We start from the raw sequence: 21,430 nt of genomic DNA, 5'->3' as shown, positions 1-21,430 counted from the left end.
CATCAACAATTTCATTCTCGTCAAGGTAGTGCACTCGTCTGCATGAAGATTTGGGGCGCATTTGCGTTTTGGGGGTTTCCCAGACCTGAATACTGATTGCCAGCTGGTTGTCTTTCCCACAGTTTGGCCATAGGCGGGGCAGTTGCTCTTTGGTACTGGCTCGTGCACTCGGCCGCAATTGTTGCATGTAGGCTGTTTGTTTCCTTTTCCTGGCAGTCTTGGTTGTGCGTGATGCATTTATGGACTTTTCAGTTGTGCCGGCTGTGTTTGTGTTGCGGCTTGTTTCTGGTAGGGACTTACGTTGATTGGTAGTTGCTTCATGGCTTCGAGCAACGTAGATGGCATCATTTGGGCAATTCCATGGTTAGTTAGTTTTGTTACACTTTTAGCTGCTTAGCACAGCTCTGTGGTCTCCAATATTAATATGAAAGCCTATCAAGTCTGCATTTTTGTACCATGGCTACATCTTGGCTAGACCTAATATACAAAAAAATTACAAACTTCTAGACACATTTATTCAGTTGTTATAATCATTTTAATTTTGGTTAGTTACGTCACAAAAAAGGGACATGGAAACAAATTGCATGTCTTTGAACAAAAAGTTTCCTCAAACAGGGTATACAGCTGAAACAAACTTTACTATTTCGATAACTACAAGGGTTTTAGTAGGGAAAAAAAAAAAAAAAAAAAACTCTTATAAGTTCCAGGCATTTGCCCTAAATGAAGGTTAGTTCCGTTACAGTTAGTTACGTTACACTTTGTCCTTGACTAATATTATTTGTGATACACCCTGTACTTAAACTCACAGCTCTAATCTGGTCTATATAGATATATGCAATTATGCAATATGCAATTCTACACTACATGTATCCTAATCAATTAAGCACGAAAACAATGGAATAAATTACTATTTTGTAATGTAATTGCAAACTAGAAATTGAGAGTTTGTGAACAAACTCTAGGTGTTCGGTTTCCGGGAGTAAAAAGCCTGATGTAAAAAACAAATATTGCAACTTGCTTCATCTCAAGATTTGTAATAAACAAAACTAACAATACACCAAGTTTCACCTCAGTCGAACTTTTGGTTTGGCATACACACAGCTTTAAAAAGTGCACCTTTAAAGCAATGATGACGTCATCAAGCTAAGACTCGACATATAAGTTGCTATTATGAGGGAGATTATGTATAACAATTTTGAAACAATTATCAAAAACTCTACCACAGACATAGTAGAGGTATATTTTGAGATGTTTTTAATCTGCCGCTAGAGGGCACTCTTACATTTGGTGACATATTCGGTATTATTTTTTAAAAACAGACCTTTGCCAGAGTTGTATTCTGTAATGGTAAAGCATCAAAAGGTGTATGTATCAACCCAAAGCCATTACATGACGCCTTTTCAAAGTATATTACAGGTACTGCCGGTTTAGACAGGTCAAAAGGTCACGAGAAGGTCACCAACATATCTGTTTTTGTAAAGAACGTAAAGCCCTTCAATATGATGTATAGATTGTCAAAATAGCTTCTGTGGTGAGGAAATATAAACTTGTGAAATATTGACGACTGTACAGAACAGACTATGTAATCGTAAAGGAACTGTATGTTGAAAACGCCTTGAACGAAGACTATTATACGCGAAGAATTGCGCTCTATGGATGAGCACTGAAGCGTGACTCAACACGTGTTGTACGTGTAAAATCTTTACGCACGACCAATGGTGGAATATTTCAACCTCAATTTTGAACCGGAAGACAAGGTCAAAATGGGGTCATGTCTGTGAGGCATTTACGGAGTTTTTAATGACCTTTCCGATGATGTATTGATTGTAAGAATCCATCATGTAGATCAAGAGTTGTGATTTTTTGAAATAATAAACTTTTCATAACTCAAGAACAGATGACGTCATTATGACGTAACTTCAACGGTTTCTTGTCCTAATAAATATCTAACTATGTGTGAAGTTTCAAGTTCATACGATCTTTGGAAAGATGTTTCTGTTAGCAGACAAGGGACGTACAGAAGAAGAAGAAGAAGAAGAAGAAGAAGAAGAAGAAGAAGTATCAATAAAAAATATAATAAAAAAACGAAAAAAAATAAGAGGTGCTCCGGGCTGTTGGCCCTAAAAAGGCATAAAAAGCCATTACCTCGTCATATTACTAACCTGGGTCACATATCGTTACAAAATGTTTATTTCTTTAACATTTAAACTTTTTTCCTTTACATTCTTAAGCCATAACACGTCGAGTCTTCATTCTCAAGGCATTTGTACATTGTATAATTGTCTGCTATCGCGTTTGTTTATCATTAGATGGCGTTTCCTCTCACACCAGCGTATTGTTTCGAAAAGCGTCTAGGGTTTAATGTTTCTTCATTTTTTATTGCATACAAATTAACAAAGACGGCATTGTGTACTCTGTGATTGTGCGTTGTGTTTAGTGTGATCACAATGTGGTAAGCGTTTTCGCGGCACCTTTGAGTGAACTTTTTACGATTGCGTCGTTTATGTGCAGGCTCAATCAAATTTTTTATTCTAAAAGAAGAAGGAAATCTGGTAACACCAAATCAAAGTTTAAATGTTTGGGGTTTTTAAAAATTTCCCATGAACAAAATAAAAACATAAAGTTGAAAATATTAGACCCAACTGGCTGTGCTAACACGGCTTGCACGGCTCGCTATCTAACACGGTGCACCAAACCAAGGTCATTACCACACAGTGAAGACTGGGTCCTTACTTTTGTCATTAATAAAATACCTTTAACAAAAGAAAGGTAAACAAAATTCGTCTTTTTAAGACCTTTGGAAAAGCCAGAAACAAAGTTTAAGGACCTACTGCAGGAATAATTCCTTAATGAGATTTGTCCATGGATGAAGACCATCGATAATTCACATCTTTTGATGTTTAAACCATGTTGCAATTTCTGTTTTTAATCTGATAGGAATCATGAAGTGTCAAAGTTTGTGGATTGCTTGGGATCAGTGGTTAGCCATCCACATCGAGTTGTATTGTTTGATCAAGTGCGTCCTTTCATCCAGCCATCTCAACAGGCTCTCTACAATCAGCTAATCCCTTCATTACATAGGTAACTTTATTACATACAATGTGCAAGTCAGACAATGTTAACAGTGTCAGTGAGAAAAGGCTAATCACATGGTGTTGGTTATCACAGTGTTTATCAAATGATAAATCTACTATAAGTTAAATGTATGTATGTATGTGATGCCTCGTATGTCTGCAATTCCATTACGGCGAAACAACAGGACAAGACCTGGGTAGAACATTTTCAAAGTATTTTTTTTTGTAGATTCAGGTGCCAAAATATCTATCATGCACTGTAAGGAAATGGTTTTTCACCTTGTAATTCAGCTGTGTTTTTCGCTGCTGTTGTACACCTGCCAAGCGCCATCAACTGCATATATATAGTCCATCTGTAAATCATGATCGAAGCTCAGTGTTACTGCTACTCTCAGGTGACATCCCTACCAACCCAGGCCCCCACACAAAGAACCCCAGTGTCTATACTGTATTTTCTATTGGGTGTTTTAATTGTATGGATTTTAATATGTTTTCATTTAATTGTTCAGCGCCCAGGAGCATTGTATTGAATTGTGCTCTACTGATTTTGAATCACTAAACCACTCAAGCATTCAGTGGAAATGCCATACAAGTGACAGCATCAACTGTGATAGTTTTATATTTCACAGATATGAACTTACACCAACCACGGCCACAAACCACCGTACTCAAACATCTTAAGTAAACGTTGTATCACTTTTCAAACCAAAATCGGACAAAGTGCAATACCAGCTTGAACAAGACCGCAGAGTCTTGACAGCACATTGTCACATAGTTCTTACCATCCAATCTACCAACCAAAAAAACACCTCAGATTTATGACAATACTCTACCACGGTGTGCTGGCTAAAAGAGCTGAACTAGCCGCAGCCATTGAATACATCAAACTGGATATTGTTTGTGGAACTGAATCCTGGCGAACAGGGATTAAACCCGGTAAATCCCCATCCGAAGATAAAGTGAAATATTTCCGGAAAACTATACTGCCTATAGGATCGTTTATAGTCTAGGTGAAGGAATTTTTATACTTGTCCATCGCTGTTTAATTTCCATTGAATTACCCGAGCTTGTAATAAACTGTGAACTTAATGGGTCAAAAAGTGAAACTTCAAAATAATAAATCTCTAAACAAGCTCACTTCAAATGGTCTCAAGAATAAACATATCGTACGTAAAGATAAGATAATAACTCATAAATCACGTTCGAGCGGCGAAATGCAAAGCAAAAAATTTACAGTTTAAAAAAAACCCGTTATGAAGTTGAAGGTAGAATCGGTTTTAAAAAAGTGGTTTAAACCTGCCGAAGCCTGGTTCTTGATAGTTTTACTGAGACAAAGTCAAGAATCAGGCCTCGATGGGCCGAATTCATAAAAAGTAGCAATGACTTTTTTGTAAATGCTTTTGCTTACATTTTTACACATAAAAATAAGCGGTTGCTAGCAAGCCAAAGCTCTAGTTTTAGGAAAAAGCAAAAGCTCGTTTCTTGCAAGCAAATGCCACCTTAACTAGCAATTGCCTAAATACGTATACATAACAATAACCTTTTACTTGTGTTACTGCAGTGCTGCAAGATCCTTACAGGGTAGCCCTATATGTAGGACTCTTCCTCTGTACTCAGATACAGAGTCCTAACTATTGAGGCCCGTTTTTGGGGCGGCAAAATTTCAAAGCTTCATAGCGTAAATCTTACCTGCAACAAGCCACTAATTTCAACAGATTCACATTCCATGGCAGCATACATTTTTCTGCAGTGGGTTTTGGTCTTCATATTTTCCTCACAAATCCGTCATTTTCGTGAAATAATGCAGCTTCCAACTTTAAAAAATTCCTGTTTCAATCGTTTTCTCACTGTGTTGTCTGTTGTTGTGCAAGACGCATGATGCAAGCTTAGACGCATGAATTATTGGTTACCGTATCTTGACTGCACAGCGTTAACACGCAACACAACTCAAAATTTGCGCATCGTGCGTCTTGCGTACACACGGCAGACTGTGAGAGTACGAACAAAAATGGGAATTCCTTAACGTTAGGAGCTGCATTATTTCATGAAAATGACGGATTTGTGAAGAATAACTTACGATCAAAACCCATCGCAGAAAAACATATGCTCCCATGGAATGTGAATCTGTAGAAATTGGTGCTTTCTTGCAGGTAAGATTTGAGTTATGAAGCTGTGAAAATTTTCCGCCCCAGAAATGTACCCCGATGTCCAGGACGTCACTGTAGTACAATGCGAAAGTATAAGGCTGCCAGGGCTACTTACAGGGTAGCTTGACCTCTTCTTGCTTTTTCGTGATTTTACAATTTTAAGACAAGATTTCAGAGAAGATTTCATTGGCCTAAGGTGTACAAACCAAGAACTTATTGAGAAGAAATATCCAATCCAACCTATCGTAAATTGTTTCTCCAATAAACAAAAATGTTCAATCTCATTTTCTTCAGTGCCTGTTGCCACATTCATACTATGCAGCCATAAAGTTTTCTTATTTTTGCCCTATAGTCCTGCACAGCTGTGACGGAAACAATTTTGCAAAAACATAATGATAAAATAATCATCACACGTTTGAGACTTATTTTTCTCATTTGTAGTGCTAAAACTTAATATTATTTAAACTAAATACTTTGTCAAATATTTTTGCCAAATTCTTTGCATGTTGGGGTCAACTACCACCCCCCCCCCCACACACACATAGAGGAATTACTCCTCCACAGTACGGCTCGCTGTGCCTAGGCCTGAATACGGGGCATTCACAGCCGGAGGGATTATCTCTCTATGGCTCGCTGTGCCTAGGCCTGAATACGGGGCATTCACACGGGGCATTCACAGCCGGAGGGATTATCTCTCTATGGCTCGCTGTGCCTAGGCCTGAATACGGGGCATTCACAGCCGGAGGGATTATCTCTCTATGGCTCGCTGTGCCTAGGCCTGAATACGGGGCATTCACAGCTGGAGGGATTATCTCTCTATGGCTCGCTGTGCCCGGGCCTGAATACGGGGCATTCACAGCCGGAGGGATTATCTCTCTATGGCTCGCTGTGCCCGGGCCTGAATATGGGGCATTCACATTTGGAGGGATTATCTCTCTATGGCTCGCTGTGCCTAGGCCTAAATACGGGGCATTCACAGCTGGAGGGATAATCTCTCTATGGCTCGCTGTGCCTAGGCCTGAATACGGGGCATTCACAGCCGGAGGGATAATCTCTCGTTGGCTCGCTGTGCCCAGGCCGGAATATGGGGCATTCACAGCCGGAGGGATAATCTCTCTATGGCTCGCTGTGCCTAGGCCTGAATACAGGGCATTCACAGCGGGAGGGATTATCTCTCTATGGCTTGCTGTGCCCGGGCCTGAATACGGGGCATTCACAGCGGGAGGATTTACTCCTCCACAGTAAGGCTCGCTGTGCCTAGGCCTGAATACAGGGCATTCACAGCCGGAGGGATTATCTCTCTATGGCTCGCTGTGCCCAGGCCTGAATACAGGGCATTCACAGCGGGAGGATTTACTCCTCCACAGTAAGGCTCGCTGTGCCAGGCCTGAATACAGGGCATTCACAGCGGGAGGATTTACTCCTCCACAGTAAGGCTCGCTGTGCCAGGCCTGAATACAGGGCATTCACAGCCGGAGGAATTACGGGGCATTCACAGCAGGAGGAATTACCCCTCCACAGTACGACTCGCTGCACCCAGGCCAGAGGAATTACCCCTCCAAAGAGCCTTGATGCACCCGGACCACCCGAGCGCACATGTATGCGCATACCGCAGTGCCTTAGGATGGTCTATTTTGTACAACCGCCTCGACCAGGCAGTCTCGCCTCTGCTATCGGGCTTGGGGCGCTCTCAGCTGAACAGGCGATTGGCCACTGGGAACAGTCCCCATTGGGCGCCTTCTGAGCACTGCGTTCCGAGGGTCTCTGATATTACATCTGAGTCTACTCAGGGGCATACTAAAACCAACATTCCCATAGCTCTATTCAAGCTCGAGTGGTTCCCCCGCAAAAAGGGTGGTGATTCCATCTCAAGGGAGGACTTGGAGGCATTCCAAAACCTACGGCCTCACTTACAGGACGACTTGAGGACAGCGGACAGGCTCCTACTTACTCGGTCACCCCACAGGTACAGTCTGTAGGGACACGGCTGGCTTGCACCTCACCAACGGCTAGGCGTTCTCCGAGTTACCCCCTTTACAGTCCATATGGATGTAGGCTTGGGTACCATCAATCAGAAACCTGGCTGGTAGAAAGCACCTACCCAACTTTATGTAGCAAGTGTCACGACCGGGATTCAAACCCACACTCTGCTGATCAAACAGGGGTACACTGGTTGAATTGGGCTATTTTGGCTAAAAAATAGACTAAGATTTGACTTCAAAGGTCTTCCAGGATTACTGAAGAGCAGTCCCTAAAAGAAAATCATCAATTTTAGCCGTTTTTGAGCATGAGGTTTTGTGACTAAATGCCACAGCCAAAATTTTATTTTGAAACATTTTTGTGAACCAATGTCACCGCCAAAACATGTCAATGAATGTAAAATGTACACCGGATACCAACTTGATCTGGGCATACCGGTAACAAATTTAGCTGGGCACACATGACCCAGATGGGCACCTTGGCCCGTACCAAATGGGCACACTTGCCCAAAACCAATAGGCCTTTTAAAGCCACTGGGCTGCAGTCCCAGCACCATGTATAATATGTGCACATTAGCACAGGGCACCTTGGCCCCAATCACTTTAACAAAGCCAAATATTAACATTAAAACTTTACCATTATTGGGCATGTACAATGCATGAACGCATGCACTTGCTTTATGATAAAAAGACAACTTATGTGACATAATACAGTAACAATGTTATCACCTAGGGGACAGGAACATTCCACCGTGTAAAGCATGTGGAAAGCACCCAGTGTAAAAGCCGGGTGCTGTTAACGAGTCCGAACTTCACAACTACTGTTTAAAATGTAACATTTTATACTGTACATTACCCCCACCAATAAACATGATTGCCTTGTTATGTTGACGGAGTGTACCCCAAACCAAAAAACGCCTCCACCAGCAACAACAAAGGGTGGCGAAATGGGGCGGAGGAGGGATGAAAGAAAATTGTAAAAATTTTGCACTACATGTGCATCCTCTGACAGGCTGTGACAGAATGACATGAGGTTTCTCTAGAGCCCGCCAAAATTGTATGCTCCTGATAAAAGAAGAACCCTAATTGGTTGCCCTTAAAACTCCTAACTATTGGCCAGTGAGTGCCTTCCTGATTGGTCAAAAAGGAATTCAATGATTGGCTGTTCGGCTGAAACCCCTAAACCTCATTTTGTCACAAAATTTACAATGGACTTTCATGTACAAAATTGTGCCTAGAGCTTGCTTATTACTGATTGGCCAATAGTGTCATGCCCTAAATCAATATTAATGCATATTCAGATCAACCAACCACAAACCCTGTGTGGTGACCTATTTATCAAAAAAGGCAAAACGTAATGTTTAACATTTGCACTGGCTTATTGTACACATGTAAACAATGTGACCTATAAAAAATCCATGTACTGTACTCTGAGTTATAAAGCATTTGATCCTTAAGGGATAAAATGTGCTATGCCTGGATTTCTTGGTATACCTCTTGGACAGCGGCCTCTCAATGGGCTTGGGAAGGAATTACCGGCCCGCCATTGCCGCAATCCAACCCGGGTTCCAGACGGTCGTTCTTGTCTCCAAAAACCGGGCCATCAGCCAACTGATCAAGGGGATGTTACCCATCCCCTAGTACGCAAACTTGTCATGTCCTGGGTTTTCTTTAGCGTACTATCAACTTTGACGAAGCCTCCTTACCAAACAATAGACTGCTCAACACTGTTGCAGCTCTCCGTCAAGATGCCGTTCCTCCTGGCTGTTGCTACTTCCCGACGGCGCAGTGAGTTACACTCATTGTCGGTGGAGGCAGGAAACATTTGATGGGAACCAGGCGGCGTTCGCCTGGTCCCCTTGACCAGTTTCCAGACATTTTCGTCATGGACATTAAGTCCTTTTCATCAGAGGCAAAGGATAAGCTGTGGTCCAGGCACTCAAGTGGTACATGAGCTGTATGAGATCGCTTCGTATGGGTCATGCTTTATTTAGCCCTTTCGACCGGTATACTATCTCACGCTGGATTGCAACTGCCATCCGCTACGCGGCTGGCTGGCAACCAAGGGCCCCATCCAAGCGCATGAAGTTAGGGAGCTGGCCGCCTTATGGGCACTTTTTATAGGTGTACCTTTAGCGGCCACTACCAAGGGGCCTAATTGAAGTACTCAATAAAACACGCTAAACAAGCCGCCCCATATAATGTTATTAAATCGTACAATACATGCAAACAACGAATGAACTATTAAGTGGAAATGAAAATTAAGCAAAATATCAAAGTAATTGTAACAGAAAAGAAAAAACACTTTTAATTTTAGAACGCAGTGTTGAATAATAGCGGCGAATTCACTCGAACAATGAACGTGTCTCAAACCTTTGTGTATAGTGGACGTATTGTTGCATGCCCTCCCCCCCCGGCTGGCTGGCTGAGTGTGCATTTTTTACGTTAGTGCATTGCTGCAAGATCGTACCCATTGATCTCTATTACACGATGGGGAATAGTGCACATGTGCGTGGGGTATGAGGTTGTGTGTGAGCTAACCTGTCACAGTAACCTCATTCCTCACGTATCCACTATTATTGTGCCCACGCTGTCTGTACATGTACTTCATCCAAGCTTGGCAAAAAAGTACGAAATAATGGCGACAAAAAAAGGAGACCTTCTGAACAAAAATACCTTCAACTGAGTGGCCTGTGAGATCTAAGCTAGACAGTTTCCATGCTTTCTTACTAGTAATTATAGCGCCGATGTCCAGACAATGCCCAAAATCCGGACACGCATTTTTTGCCCAAAATCCGGACACTTTTTTTCTTCTTTTTTTTCTCTCTTCCAATAGCTTGTTGTTTAATTTTTGATCATTAAAACAAAAACATTTAGGTGAGGCCACCCTTTTTTATGTTACATTTATTTTGAAACAAAGTCAGAAGATGAGGGAAATCAGGGTTTTTTCAGTTTTTTTTCACTGGCCATTATAAACATTTGTAGCTGCATGTTCTGTTGATGCATACAGGTTATTTCAGAACAATGCCTGAAAATGAGCCAATTAGCATTGTACATCGGTTTAGGGAGCCCAAGCTGCGCTCGCCCTTAACTTTGGGAGATGCTAACTCTTTTTTAAAATTCAATGTTGGCATCTCTGCTGTTATGTTTTTTTAACATAATGGCAATACCCCCTAATTTTTTGCGCAAGAATCGTGGGCGCCCAGGGCCACGCTCGTCAGCCTGCAATATCGCGGTGCCACGTATCTGGGCTGAACTGTTAGTTGAAGTGGGGTCTTCTGTTATGGAGCCCGCCTTTTGGTCTTCTGGTAGGACCATAGGCCTTTGGGCTTCTTAGGCACTCCCCGTGTCCTACGCCCCTGTAGACATCGCGTATACCCACCACTTTCTCGGTGCGAGTCTATGCAATTGTAGCATTTGCTTTACAGGTAAGTAGAGTGGGTGGGTCTACCATCATATACATGTTCTTACCTGTAGAGCACCCTCCCTTCTTCCCCCAGATTCTTCAGTGTTTATACTTGAGGACATGCTTAACATGTGAGCATGTCACAGGGCGTTGGTGACAGGGCTTTTGAGGCCCTATTGTGTGTAAAACTATTGGTTTATTGCCTTCCGGCATAAGGAACAATGCACAAGTTTGTAGTATTCGCTCTACAGGTAAGTAATCGATCAGAGACCCACCCACGCGATCTGTGGGTGGGGTTTAAAACTTCTTCACCACACATTGATTCCCTTATTAAAGCATAGTTTTTGCTCTTTTCAGGTGTTAACAGAAATAACAAATGACAAGGGTCGACAAACGACTCACTTTGCTTGATCGCATCACGTATAGCTGTCTTTTACTCTATGCTGTAATTATTTTAATTTGTTTTATATTGGAAGAGCTATCTTTCTGTTGGGTAGTTTTGATATGTTGTTGGCTTTGGGGTTCATACATTGTACAACTCATTAGAGAAACATATATGCAACTCTAGTGAAACATTTATCCCCAAAACAATGTGACCACTTTCATCAGTAATTTTATAATTTGGTTAAATACATTAGTAAATGTAACTACATTAAACTATCTTGTTACAGCAAAAAATTGAGAAGCATTCACTTTGATCGCCAGGGATCTGAGAGTCTTGGTTTTTCCTTGAGAGGTGGGGTCGAGTTTGATGTTGGTGTGTTTGTTTCCAAGGTAACATCCAAGTCATGGGCTTCACAGAAAGGACTCAAGGTATGGCAAATAATCAGTTTGTGTACAAGCTTCAATCAACATAAAAACAAAAATTGAAAATACAGAAATATTTTGTTAGTGTTTTTTTCTACAACTTGTGTGTAACATTCTAACTGACTTTGTTGGGTGACCTTAGTTGGCGACCTTAGTGGGTTTAAGAATTGCTGGATACCAATTTAACTTGGTTTGTTTGCAAGACTGAATGAAAATTAACCAGTGGTTTATATTGTAGGACAGAAAGTTAAAGTTTATTTAAGTAAGTCCTCTGCAAATTGAAAAATGTTCAAACAAACCTGTTTATTATAGCTGACATATTTTGTCTAATTTTAGCTATTATCTTACACAAGGAATGTATTTTTGTGTATAGTTTAAATGATGAAGTTTTCCTTTGTGCAGCAACAAATTTGTGACACTGTCTCATACCCACATCAAAACCATGTGGAAAATAATTCTTCTAACTGAAGTAATCCCTTTTGCACGTACTTCTTACACAATGAACACTCTTCGCTATCATGGGCCCCGCCTCTGGAATTCAATTGATAGGCGAATTCGCTCGCAGTCCTCTGTTGGTCGATTCACAGCCTCCTTCAAAAAACACATTGTCTCCCATTATGTAACATAGTTGTGATTCTGTCATTATTTTGGTTTAGTTCTATCGTCGTGGCCGTCTTGTGGTATTTGTATTGTTTGTTTGTTTGTTTGTTTTTGTTTTAGGTGTTAGTATGAGGTGTTTGTTTGTCTTGTTGGGTGTTTTGTTTTTGCGTTTCGTTTATCCGTCTCGTTTTAATGTTATTGTTATTACTATACGCTTTGTTTTATAATTTAAATGATCTTATTACCTTCCTTTGTTTTGTAAAAGGCATCCCAGCTTACAAGCTTTGCTTTAATGGGCCATGCCTCCATACAGTTTTCAGTCTTGTAACATCCTATTGTTTGTATTTGTATATTGTGTTTGTATGGAAATAAATGTTGATTGATTGATTGATTGAAATTTGTGACAGACTTAAAAATTCATGTTTATAGAATCAAGTTCAAATTTTAAATTTTGTTTGCAGGTTGGTGATGAAATAGTTCGTGTGAATGGTTATAACATTAAGCGAGCTACACACAGTGAAGTAATAGCTGCCTTGTCTATCAGCAAAATCGTCAAACTGAAAGTCAGACGTTAGTAAAACAAATTCTTTTTTTTATATGTAGATATACAGTTGACTCATGTTAATACAAGGTCCGACGGATTGGCCCATTTTCCTTGTATTATCCGAAACTCGCCTTAAACACAGCACGCTAAATATAGATACATAACGTCATAATTGTGCATACACACAACACGTGTACGTGCAGACATGTATTACATGTACATGACATAATGTCCGCACGTGTGTACACAGATGCATGGCAGAGCTGCAATTGACTACTGTGTGCATATAGTAGTGTGTGATGTACAGCACAAACAAGCACAAAATTAGGCTATAAAACTGTTTTAATTAAGTCAGTTTAGATTTAAAATCAATTTACATTTTACATGATTGAAAATTTGTGAGATTTTAACGTTATTGTTTTGTGAAGTTTCCGATCCCGTGCAAAACTTTGGTCGCAGGCAGTTTATTGCCAATACTTGGTTTTCATCGGTAACCACCCTTTCAATGCTGGATGGTTCATTGCTAACGCGAGACAGGGAAAATCTTGCTGCTGCAATGCATATTGCACACGCTGTGAAAAACTGCGGCCGTTTCAGTCAATAAAATTAAAGTTGGATTTTCATGGGTAACCAGCAGTGTAGATGGTTCATTGCTAACGCGAGACACCAGGGGAAGATCTTGCTGTTCCAGGTCATATTTCATGCTCATGCATGTGTGTGCCATGCGATACATCTATCTGCAGCTAGCAAAAAATATAATCTTGATTTTCATTGGATAAACACCTGTGTCATGTTAGATGGTTCGATCATTGCCAAGTGGGATACCAGGTAAAATCTTGCTTTTGCGTTAAATAGTATTGATCACGCAACTAGTTTTGCTTGTAGGTTGTGGGTAATTTTTTGCGTCTGAAAATGCTTCATGTGCTTATACATGTAAATAAACTCAGTGGATCAGTATCTTTTCTAAAGATTTCTCGCTTGTTTGAACCATGCAAGCTTCCTAACCCACCATTGTCCAGAGTTTGGAATTAACAACCGTGCTTGCTGATGACTAGTGACTCCCGGATTTCGGATTAGTGTTGCTAGCATAGCGTCCACTTTACACCTCTGTTGTACAGTTGTATGTCTTAAAAGCCACAAATAACGACTTTACAGGTTGTACATGTATTTTCTTTGTTGGTTTTTGTATTGTTCTCGATATAAAAGGGTTTTAAACAATGTTTTGCTCGTAATGGGTCGCCCAAATTACCTCGTTATAACCGTGTTCTCGCTACTACCGTGCTCGTAGAATCCATATTTTAATGCATTGAAACTCGCATGGGGCAGTTCCGGACCGGCAAAAAACCTTGTATTAACCGGAACCTTGTAATATGCGAGCTCGTAATAACGGGAGTCGACTGTAGATACAAATTGTAAAGGTCTGTAAAGTCAATCACAAAGAGCACTCAAATTTAAGCTAAGTTTTTGACATGGATATTTGCTTTTTTTGAGTGCATGGAAGAATGCAAAACAGAATGACTGGAAGTACGGGTGTACATGTAGTGTACTAATCTTGTGACTCTCATGAGATTGGCTCAGATAATTCTCCGAAAGCTAATGGTTTATTCCGAGTGAATGAGTAATGGTATATTATTCTGTTGGTAGGTGTTGGTATGCTACCTGAGAAAACAGAAAGAAGTGATCAAATTACATGGAGGCTTGTCAGCAGAAACCAGAATCACTCTCAGGTATGCATTGTTCATTTTGAAATGCAATCACCAGGCGTCTATGGCTGTTCACTGTGTCATACATTTTGGAATAATTAGAACATTTTATTTTTCAAAAGTGAACAAATTAAAAAAGGTTGAATAGTTTTGTCACAGGAACTGTAGATTCAATTCGCTTTTGTTTCTGATGTTTTGATTGGCTGACTGGCAGCCAATCTGATGAATAAGCAAGTTTATGAATTTTATGTTCTTTTGTAACCCCTTTTTAAGCAGCTGTGAACAGGTCACAAGCGGCAACAGGCTGTGCCGCTAGATATACATGAATACACAAGCTGTGTGTTTTTTGTTTGTGCGCCATCCCATAGACTTGCATGGTAGGCCTCATTGTGAAAAGTTGTGCTCAGACGGGGCATTTAAATGAAAGACACAAAGAATTAATCATTTTGTAACTATCAACATTTGGAAGGGACAAATAGTCATACACCATTATTACAAAATTTGGTTCAAAATGATTTATGAGTTGCAAAAGGTTTAGGAAAATGGTAAACTTTCACGAAGAATCCATGGTTGGATTTCACAAAGAGTTCAGACTAGTCTTACATGTATCTCGACTTGGGACTAGCCTTAAGTTTTTAATATCTCCTAGGATTAGTCCTAAGTTAGGACTAGTCCTTACTCTAAATGTGAAATCGACCCCAGGTCACCTTATCCAGGTTCAATGTTCTTTGTGTGCCTTTTTGGATGTGTTGTGAAGCCTGTCTATGTAAAGGTGTTTTGTTGTGTTTTGCTCTCAAAAAATATTTTGTTGCCATCTCATGAAATGATATTTCAATGCCCCAAAATTATATTCATAGACGAAATGCAAGAAGCAATTTTCTCTGGTGTGCTGTTCTTCATACCATGTTATCCAAATTATTATGTTATATTCTTGTTGAAATATTTTACAGTACATATCCTTTTCAAAATCAAGTGCATTTTAGCAACTTAATGTTTAACATTCTCTTTGAATTTACAGGTTGAATTGGAGACTAGCAATGAAGTTAGTAAAGAGACAGATCGTAAAGTATTTGTCAATCTTCAGACTGGCAAGAAGTTGGGTTGTGGGATTGGAACTGGACAGAATAATGAGCCTGGCATATTCATCCTAACAATCACTAACGGGTCGTTGGCTCAAAAAATGGGCTTACAGGTAAAATGCAATTATTGCTTGATATTATTGGAATACATGTTCATGTACGAGTGGTGTTAATTTAAATTTCCAGAAACTTGTTAAAAAAGGTCTGCCTCCCTGCACATAGCTGCCAACATTTAAAAATGTCAATGAGTAATAAAACATTGCAGCATGTCAAGGCGTTTGACATTCACACAATTTGTAGGAATTTGTATTATTATTCTTAGGGAGTGCTCCCCCCCCCAGGGATGAGATTCTTAAAAAATTAATAAGACTGAAATTATGTTGTTGTGGGAGGTGAACACATGTAAACTATATTGCCCTTAACTATTTTGGGGTTCAAACAAATTTTGATTCATGGGGTTGAACAAAGAATTGACTAGAGTGGGATTTGAACCAACGACCTCCGGATTAACGTGCCGGCGCTCTACCAACTGAGCTATCTAGCCCTACATTGGCGGTGTCCCTATTTTGTCAATATCTTTGTTCGGGGTGCCAGTTAGAAGCCATACAACCGTTAACTGCCGTGTAGCCAGGGATCACACCCAAATTACGATACAACCTGGGAAGCGGCAGCTAGGGGATCACCTTAAGGGGATGCGACTTTTTGTTTCAGATATCAATATAAACCACAAGGGAAACTGACTGGGTAAATTTTGTAAATGATTTTTGGGGTTGAACAAAGAATTGACTAGAGTGGGATTCGAACCAACGACCTCCGGATTAACGTGCCGCTCTTCCAACTGAGCTATCTAGCCCTATATTGGCGGTGTCCCTATTTTGTCAATAATAGAATCTACTGGTCCTAGCCATGGTTTGACATCCTACCCATGGTTGGACATCCTGGGCCATGGTTTGACATCTTTGCTACCCAACCCCCACCGGACAACAGAGGCTGAAGAAACCTTGATTGTCGTGTGCACCTTCTTTTGAGGCCAAGTCTTCATGTCCCTTATTTTGTGGGTAGCGGCCTCCATTGCTGAGATCCTGAACCCCCCTGATGAAACAGTATCCCAACCTTGATCAAAACAATTGCCTCCTAAAACTCGGTAGCATTTTCAACACAATTCAAGAGACATTACCAATTGTTCATTGTCGGGTCTTCAACAACGGCCAAAATACCTCTCCATATACTAATTTGAACAAAAAGGAAATCGGGACATTGGCTAATTTTTGTGTCGTCTTGAACAACAATCAGTCAGAATGCCTCTCCATGGACGTCTTTGAACAATACGGAAACCAGAACAATACCTTTCAACAGACTTCTCTTCGAACAATGGGGAAATCTGAACAATACCCTCTCAACTGTTGGAAGTTGTAAGGAAACACACATGTTTCATATGGGTAAAACACTGTATTAACAAACAGGGGTTTTTTGAAGTCCTGAGTATTTATAGATTCTTTGAAGTTGCATTTTTGTGTAATCCCCATTGAGTTTAGCGACTGAAGATTTTGTGCTATTATAAGATCCCTTGTTTGCAAAACGCTCTCAATTGTATAGATTTGCTAGAAGTTCACTCACCTTTGTATTTCTATTATAAGGTCGTGTTTGTATTTCTATTAAGGTTGCCTTCCTTGCCAGCTTGCAGCTGGATAATAGCTTTGCTGTGCTAAAATTTACAAGCATTTTGGTTGCGAGTCTGAAAGAGAACAAATTTCGGTGTAAAGCATCAAAGTTTGTCTTTAGCACCAGAAAGCCAATGGCTGCGTACAATAGTATGTTAGCCCTCCAATGAAACTGATCGAACCAATCAGCGTGCGATCGTAGTAATAAATAAGATGATGTGCTTCAAGCTATGGATCGGGGTATGTTGACGGGTCTTGTTCTGCTAGATCTAAGCTCTGAATTTGATACTGTCGATCATAAGATGATGTTGCGGGGACAGATTGATCTTGGCTTTGGAGGATCGCACGGTTATTGATTGGTGCAAATCATATCTCCATGGCCGGACCCAATCAGTGCAAGTTTGAACCGTTTCATCAAAACCAGTATCTATGCACTTGTCTAATCCGCAAGGCTCCGTGCTACTCCCACAGTTTTTCTCCGTATACATACCTCCAATCAAGGACATCATCACTAGACATAACCTCATGTACCAAGTTTATGCAGATGACATGTATCCTGCTTGCCGGATCAAGATAACATCAACTCCATTGTATTTATATAATTCAAAACTGTAAGGGCTCCCTCAAAAACAGATTACCAGACGGCAGAAAATACAAAAACACAGCAGCTCGTCTCATTTCTGGTTCCCGGTCTTCGTCTCGCATCACACCGATCTTGAAGCAACTACACTGGCTCCCGGTAAATCAACGACTCAACTACAAACTCTCCATGACTACATAAAAAGCACTTAACGGTCAAGCTCCAATCTACTCGTCTGAGCTTCTACATGTACATAACCGTATACCTGTACGCTCTGGTCTTCGCTCTTCTGACATTAACAGGCTCTCTGAAACCAGAGCTAGACGCTCGTGGGGAGACGGCTCATTCTGTGTGGCTGCTCCAGGAGTTATCTCTTCCAAGAGATATTTATACTTCTAATTCCATGCAGTGCTTCAAGTCTGGACTATTTAAAGACATATTTGTTCAAGCGTACTAAATCAGTTTCTAGTTTTCTGGGAAATGTTACATTAATATTATTAGCAAAATGTATTCTGTGACCCAGGGTCATGCTTGTTATGAGTTTACGTTTCAGCAATGTCAAAATGCATGACATGGTATTGGCAGCTCTGTGATAGTCGTGGAGGAGGAATCGTTAGAAAATAGGAATAATTTTCGCAATTGTGAATGCTGAAGTTTAAGCAGAAGCTACAGATCTGCTAACCAGATGGCAATGAATTAACGACTATGTCAAAATATACCAGCTAGTTCCCTCTGCTGACTGTCTGTGTTGCGATAACTTCATCAGTTCTTTGTGTGCTGCATGCAGTTGGACTGTGTGTCCAGGGATACGTACAATCGGATTATCTCCATGGAGCATGGTACAAAAATTTATAAACCATGGAGGGTTTCCTTGAAAAAACTAAAGCAATACCATTATACAACCATACGTTTGCTAATGATGCAAGTCATTGTGCAACTGTCACAAAGTGGTGAGTGATGGAGAGAATCTTGTCAATATTGATCGAATCTGTATAGAAAACTTATTTTAGGTTGTCAATGTTGTGAACACCTAATTTGCTCTGAACAAACCTTACTTCAAAACTTGTTATATATAGGCCTCCTTCTTCCTGCTATTTCGTCCAAAAAGCAAATTTTCTTGTGTCACACTATTGGAAGGGCAGCTTGTAAGTATAGCCTCACCAAAATCCACTTCGCATTAGCATTCGAAGGAAGTATGAGCTCCTTGCTTGAACTTTGAGGTTGTTTCGCTATCGACTCCACGATAAGTGGAAAAGTTGGGCGAGATGAGTTGGGCGAGATGAGCAACATGGTCTTTCAATTGCCACTAACTATCTAAGACACAGATAATCAGATGAAAACTGTATTGCACCCAACAATGTACAGTAGAAGAGCGGTCGTAGGCTCAGCCGCTCACACAAGTACATAGTACAAACAGTATTGTGTATAACTGCTGTGATAACTATGTGCACTTTAAATACTGCTGTGGGAAAAGCTGTGATGGGCGACTAGTGGTACGCATTGTGAATGATGTCAAAATCGCGACTATTTATTGCTTAGTTGAGTTGCGACTGCAATTATTCAACTACTCGGTAAATCAAGCCACCACAACTACAAAAATAGTTGTGACTTTCTGCTTGCTGAACCATTTGTGTTGCTCACAGTCACGGCTATTCACGACAACATAATGTACCTACCAAATACAACCAGACATCAGTAGGCCTGAGCGACTAGTGAAGTTTACTACTCAACTAGTCGCACCTCAAATAGTAGCGACTAATTTTTAATTCGCAAGATGCAATGCAACATTTTTTGTTCCGCAGGGGCAATATGGTAAATCATTTCGTGCTGAAGGATTGAAGGAAATGTGTCACTGATGTCTGATTGTGTTTCAATAGTAAATTATGTTGCCATGAATAGTCATGAGTGATACAATCGGTATAGTCGCGACTACAACACATAGTCGCACTAGTCGCCCAGGCCTAGACATACAATGTACATACAGTGACACAATCCTTCAATCCTTTCAGCGTGAATTTTACTATATAGAGGACCAGATTTAGGAAAAATTTTCATGTCGAGTCACAAAAATTGCAAAAGAGTGTTTTATTGATGATTCTTGTTTATTGGGTGGTTATTGATGACATCCAAAATCGGACAAGAGTTTCAAGCCAGAGTTGACCTAATTTGCATATTTAAATAAGGTGGTAATTAGCAATCTTTAAGGTCAATTATCTCTAAAACTATTCCTTTTAATGGACAAGGTTTGTGTTAGAGGTGAATAGAAACCTGACCTTGAGAATCTAAAAAACACATTTGCCCAGGTCAAAATTCCAGTTGAACCTAGTTAACTGGGGTCAACTGGTTCAACTGGATAGTGATCAAACTGGTCCATTTTCCATATTAACCAACTGGTTTGGACTAGGTTTAACTGTGTTCAACTAGGTTGAAATTATAAACCAGTTGGTTTCTGTCCATTTTCCATATTAAACCAACTGGTTTTAACTGTGTTTAACTAGTTTATCAACTGGTTTCAACTAGTTCCAGTTAAACCCAATTTAACTAGGTTCAACTGGAATTTCGACCTGGGTGTATACTCGATTGACCCTTTCCAAATAAGTAGGTCAAATACCATGAATGAATTCTTCGGGTTGAATGATTCCCCCTGTACCAATTGACCTATCAATGACATAAAATGAAATCAAATTCACTCAAATGACCTCTCTAAACTAAGTGTATTTCAACAACTGACCAGAGCTGGATTGTTGTCCCTTTTCTCTAGTAGCAAACCTTCACCACCACCCCCCTCTCCCCACTGTTGCCTCCGCCGTTATTGTGTTACCCCCCTCCTCTTCCCCCCCCCCCCCCCCCCCCGTTGTTGCCTACCCGGTTGTTGCCTCCCCTATTTTTTGTCTCCTCCGATTGTCTCCCCTGTTGTTGCCTCCCGTTGCCTCCCGTTTTTGTCTCCTCTGATTGTCTCCCCTGTTGTTGCCTCCCCTGTTGTTGCCTCCCCTATTTTTGTCTCCTCTGATTGTCTCCCCTGTTGTTGCCTACCGTTACCTCCCCTTTTGTTGCCTCCCATATTTTTGTCTCCTCTGATTGTCTCCCCTGTTGTTGCCTCCCGTTGCCTACCCTGTTATTGCCTCCCCTAGGGTTAGGGTTAGGGTTAGGGTTAAGGTTAGGGTTGGGATTAGGGTTAGGCAAAAATTTGCCTTCTCTGATTGTTTCCCCTGTTGTTGCCTCCTGTTGCCTGTTGCCTCCTCTATTTTTGCCTCCCCTACTTTTGCCCCCCTTGTTGTCACCTCACCTGATGTTGCCTCCCCACGTGTCTCCCCAATGTTGCGTCCCCATCTGGTACCTCCTCAGGTATGGCTTCCCCCTCTGGTTCATCCTCCTCATGTGCCTCCCGTTGTTACCTCCCAACCAGTGCCTCCCTAGTTGTTGCCCCCTGTTGTTACCCACCTGTTGTTGCCTCTTTGTTGTTGCCTCCCTGTTGTTGCCTCCCCTGTTGTTGCCTCCCCGTTGTTGCCTCCCCGTTGTTGCCTCCCCAGCTGGTACCTTCTCAGGTGTCCCCGCCCCCCAACTTGTGCCCCCTTGTTGCTGTCTCTACCGTAGATGCCTCATTTAACTTCCTTAGAGCACTGTTAACTAAACCGTTGTTGTGCGGTCATGTTCTTCAATAGAATTGTACCATGTAGAGCACCATCCAACATATGCTTTCCCACTGAGCATAATAGGTGACCGTATTTACCAGCATAGGTCCTCTCTGCCGTCAATGGTTATTTTGCTATACTTGGAAACTATCTTGGAGGTTATAGAGAGGCTATCGCCCCGGTGTATGCTTGACATCCTTATGTAGCTGAGCTTCATT

General features: G+C 41.0%; 1 protein-coding gene across 3 annotated transcripts in view; it reads left to right on the top strand.

The window, feature by feature from the left end:
* Positions 1 to 21,430, top strand: part of LOC117304909 (harmonin-like) — a 103,725-nt gene that overhangs the window by 49,404 nt on the left and 32,891 nt on the right. For 2 of the 3 annotated variants that reach the window (XM_033789557.1, XM_033789556.1), the window contains exons 3-7: positions 2,938 to 3,081; positions 11,278 to 11,419; positions 12,475 to 12,583; positions 14,202 to 14,284; positions 15,279 to 15,452. In XM_033789557.1, coding sequence (XP_033645448.1) covers positions 2,938 to 3,081; positions 11,278 to 11,419; positions 12,475 to 12,583; positions 14,202 to 14,284; positions 15,279 to 15,452 — 652 coding nt within the window. Of the gene's footprint in view, positions 1 to 241; positions 364 to 2,937; positions 3,082 to 11,277; positions 11,420 to 12,474; positions 12,584 to 14,201; positions 14,285 to 15,278; positions 15,453 to 21,430 lie in introns of those variants that run through there. The other variant, XM_033789558.1, reaches the window with a different exon arrangement.

This window comes from Asterias rubens, chromosome 21 (genome assembly GCF_902459465.1).
Source record: "Asterias rubens chromosome 21, eAstRub1.3, whole genome shotgun sequence".
Taxonomy (NCBI): Eukaryota; Metazoa; Echinodermata; class Asteroidea; order Forcipulatida; family Asteriidae; genus Asterias; species Asterias rubens.
Note: the sequence above shows the minus strand (reverse complement) of the source record. Positions and strands in the feature narration are given on the sequence as shown.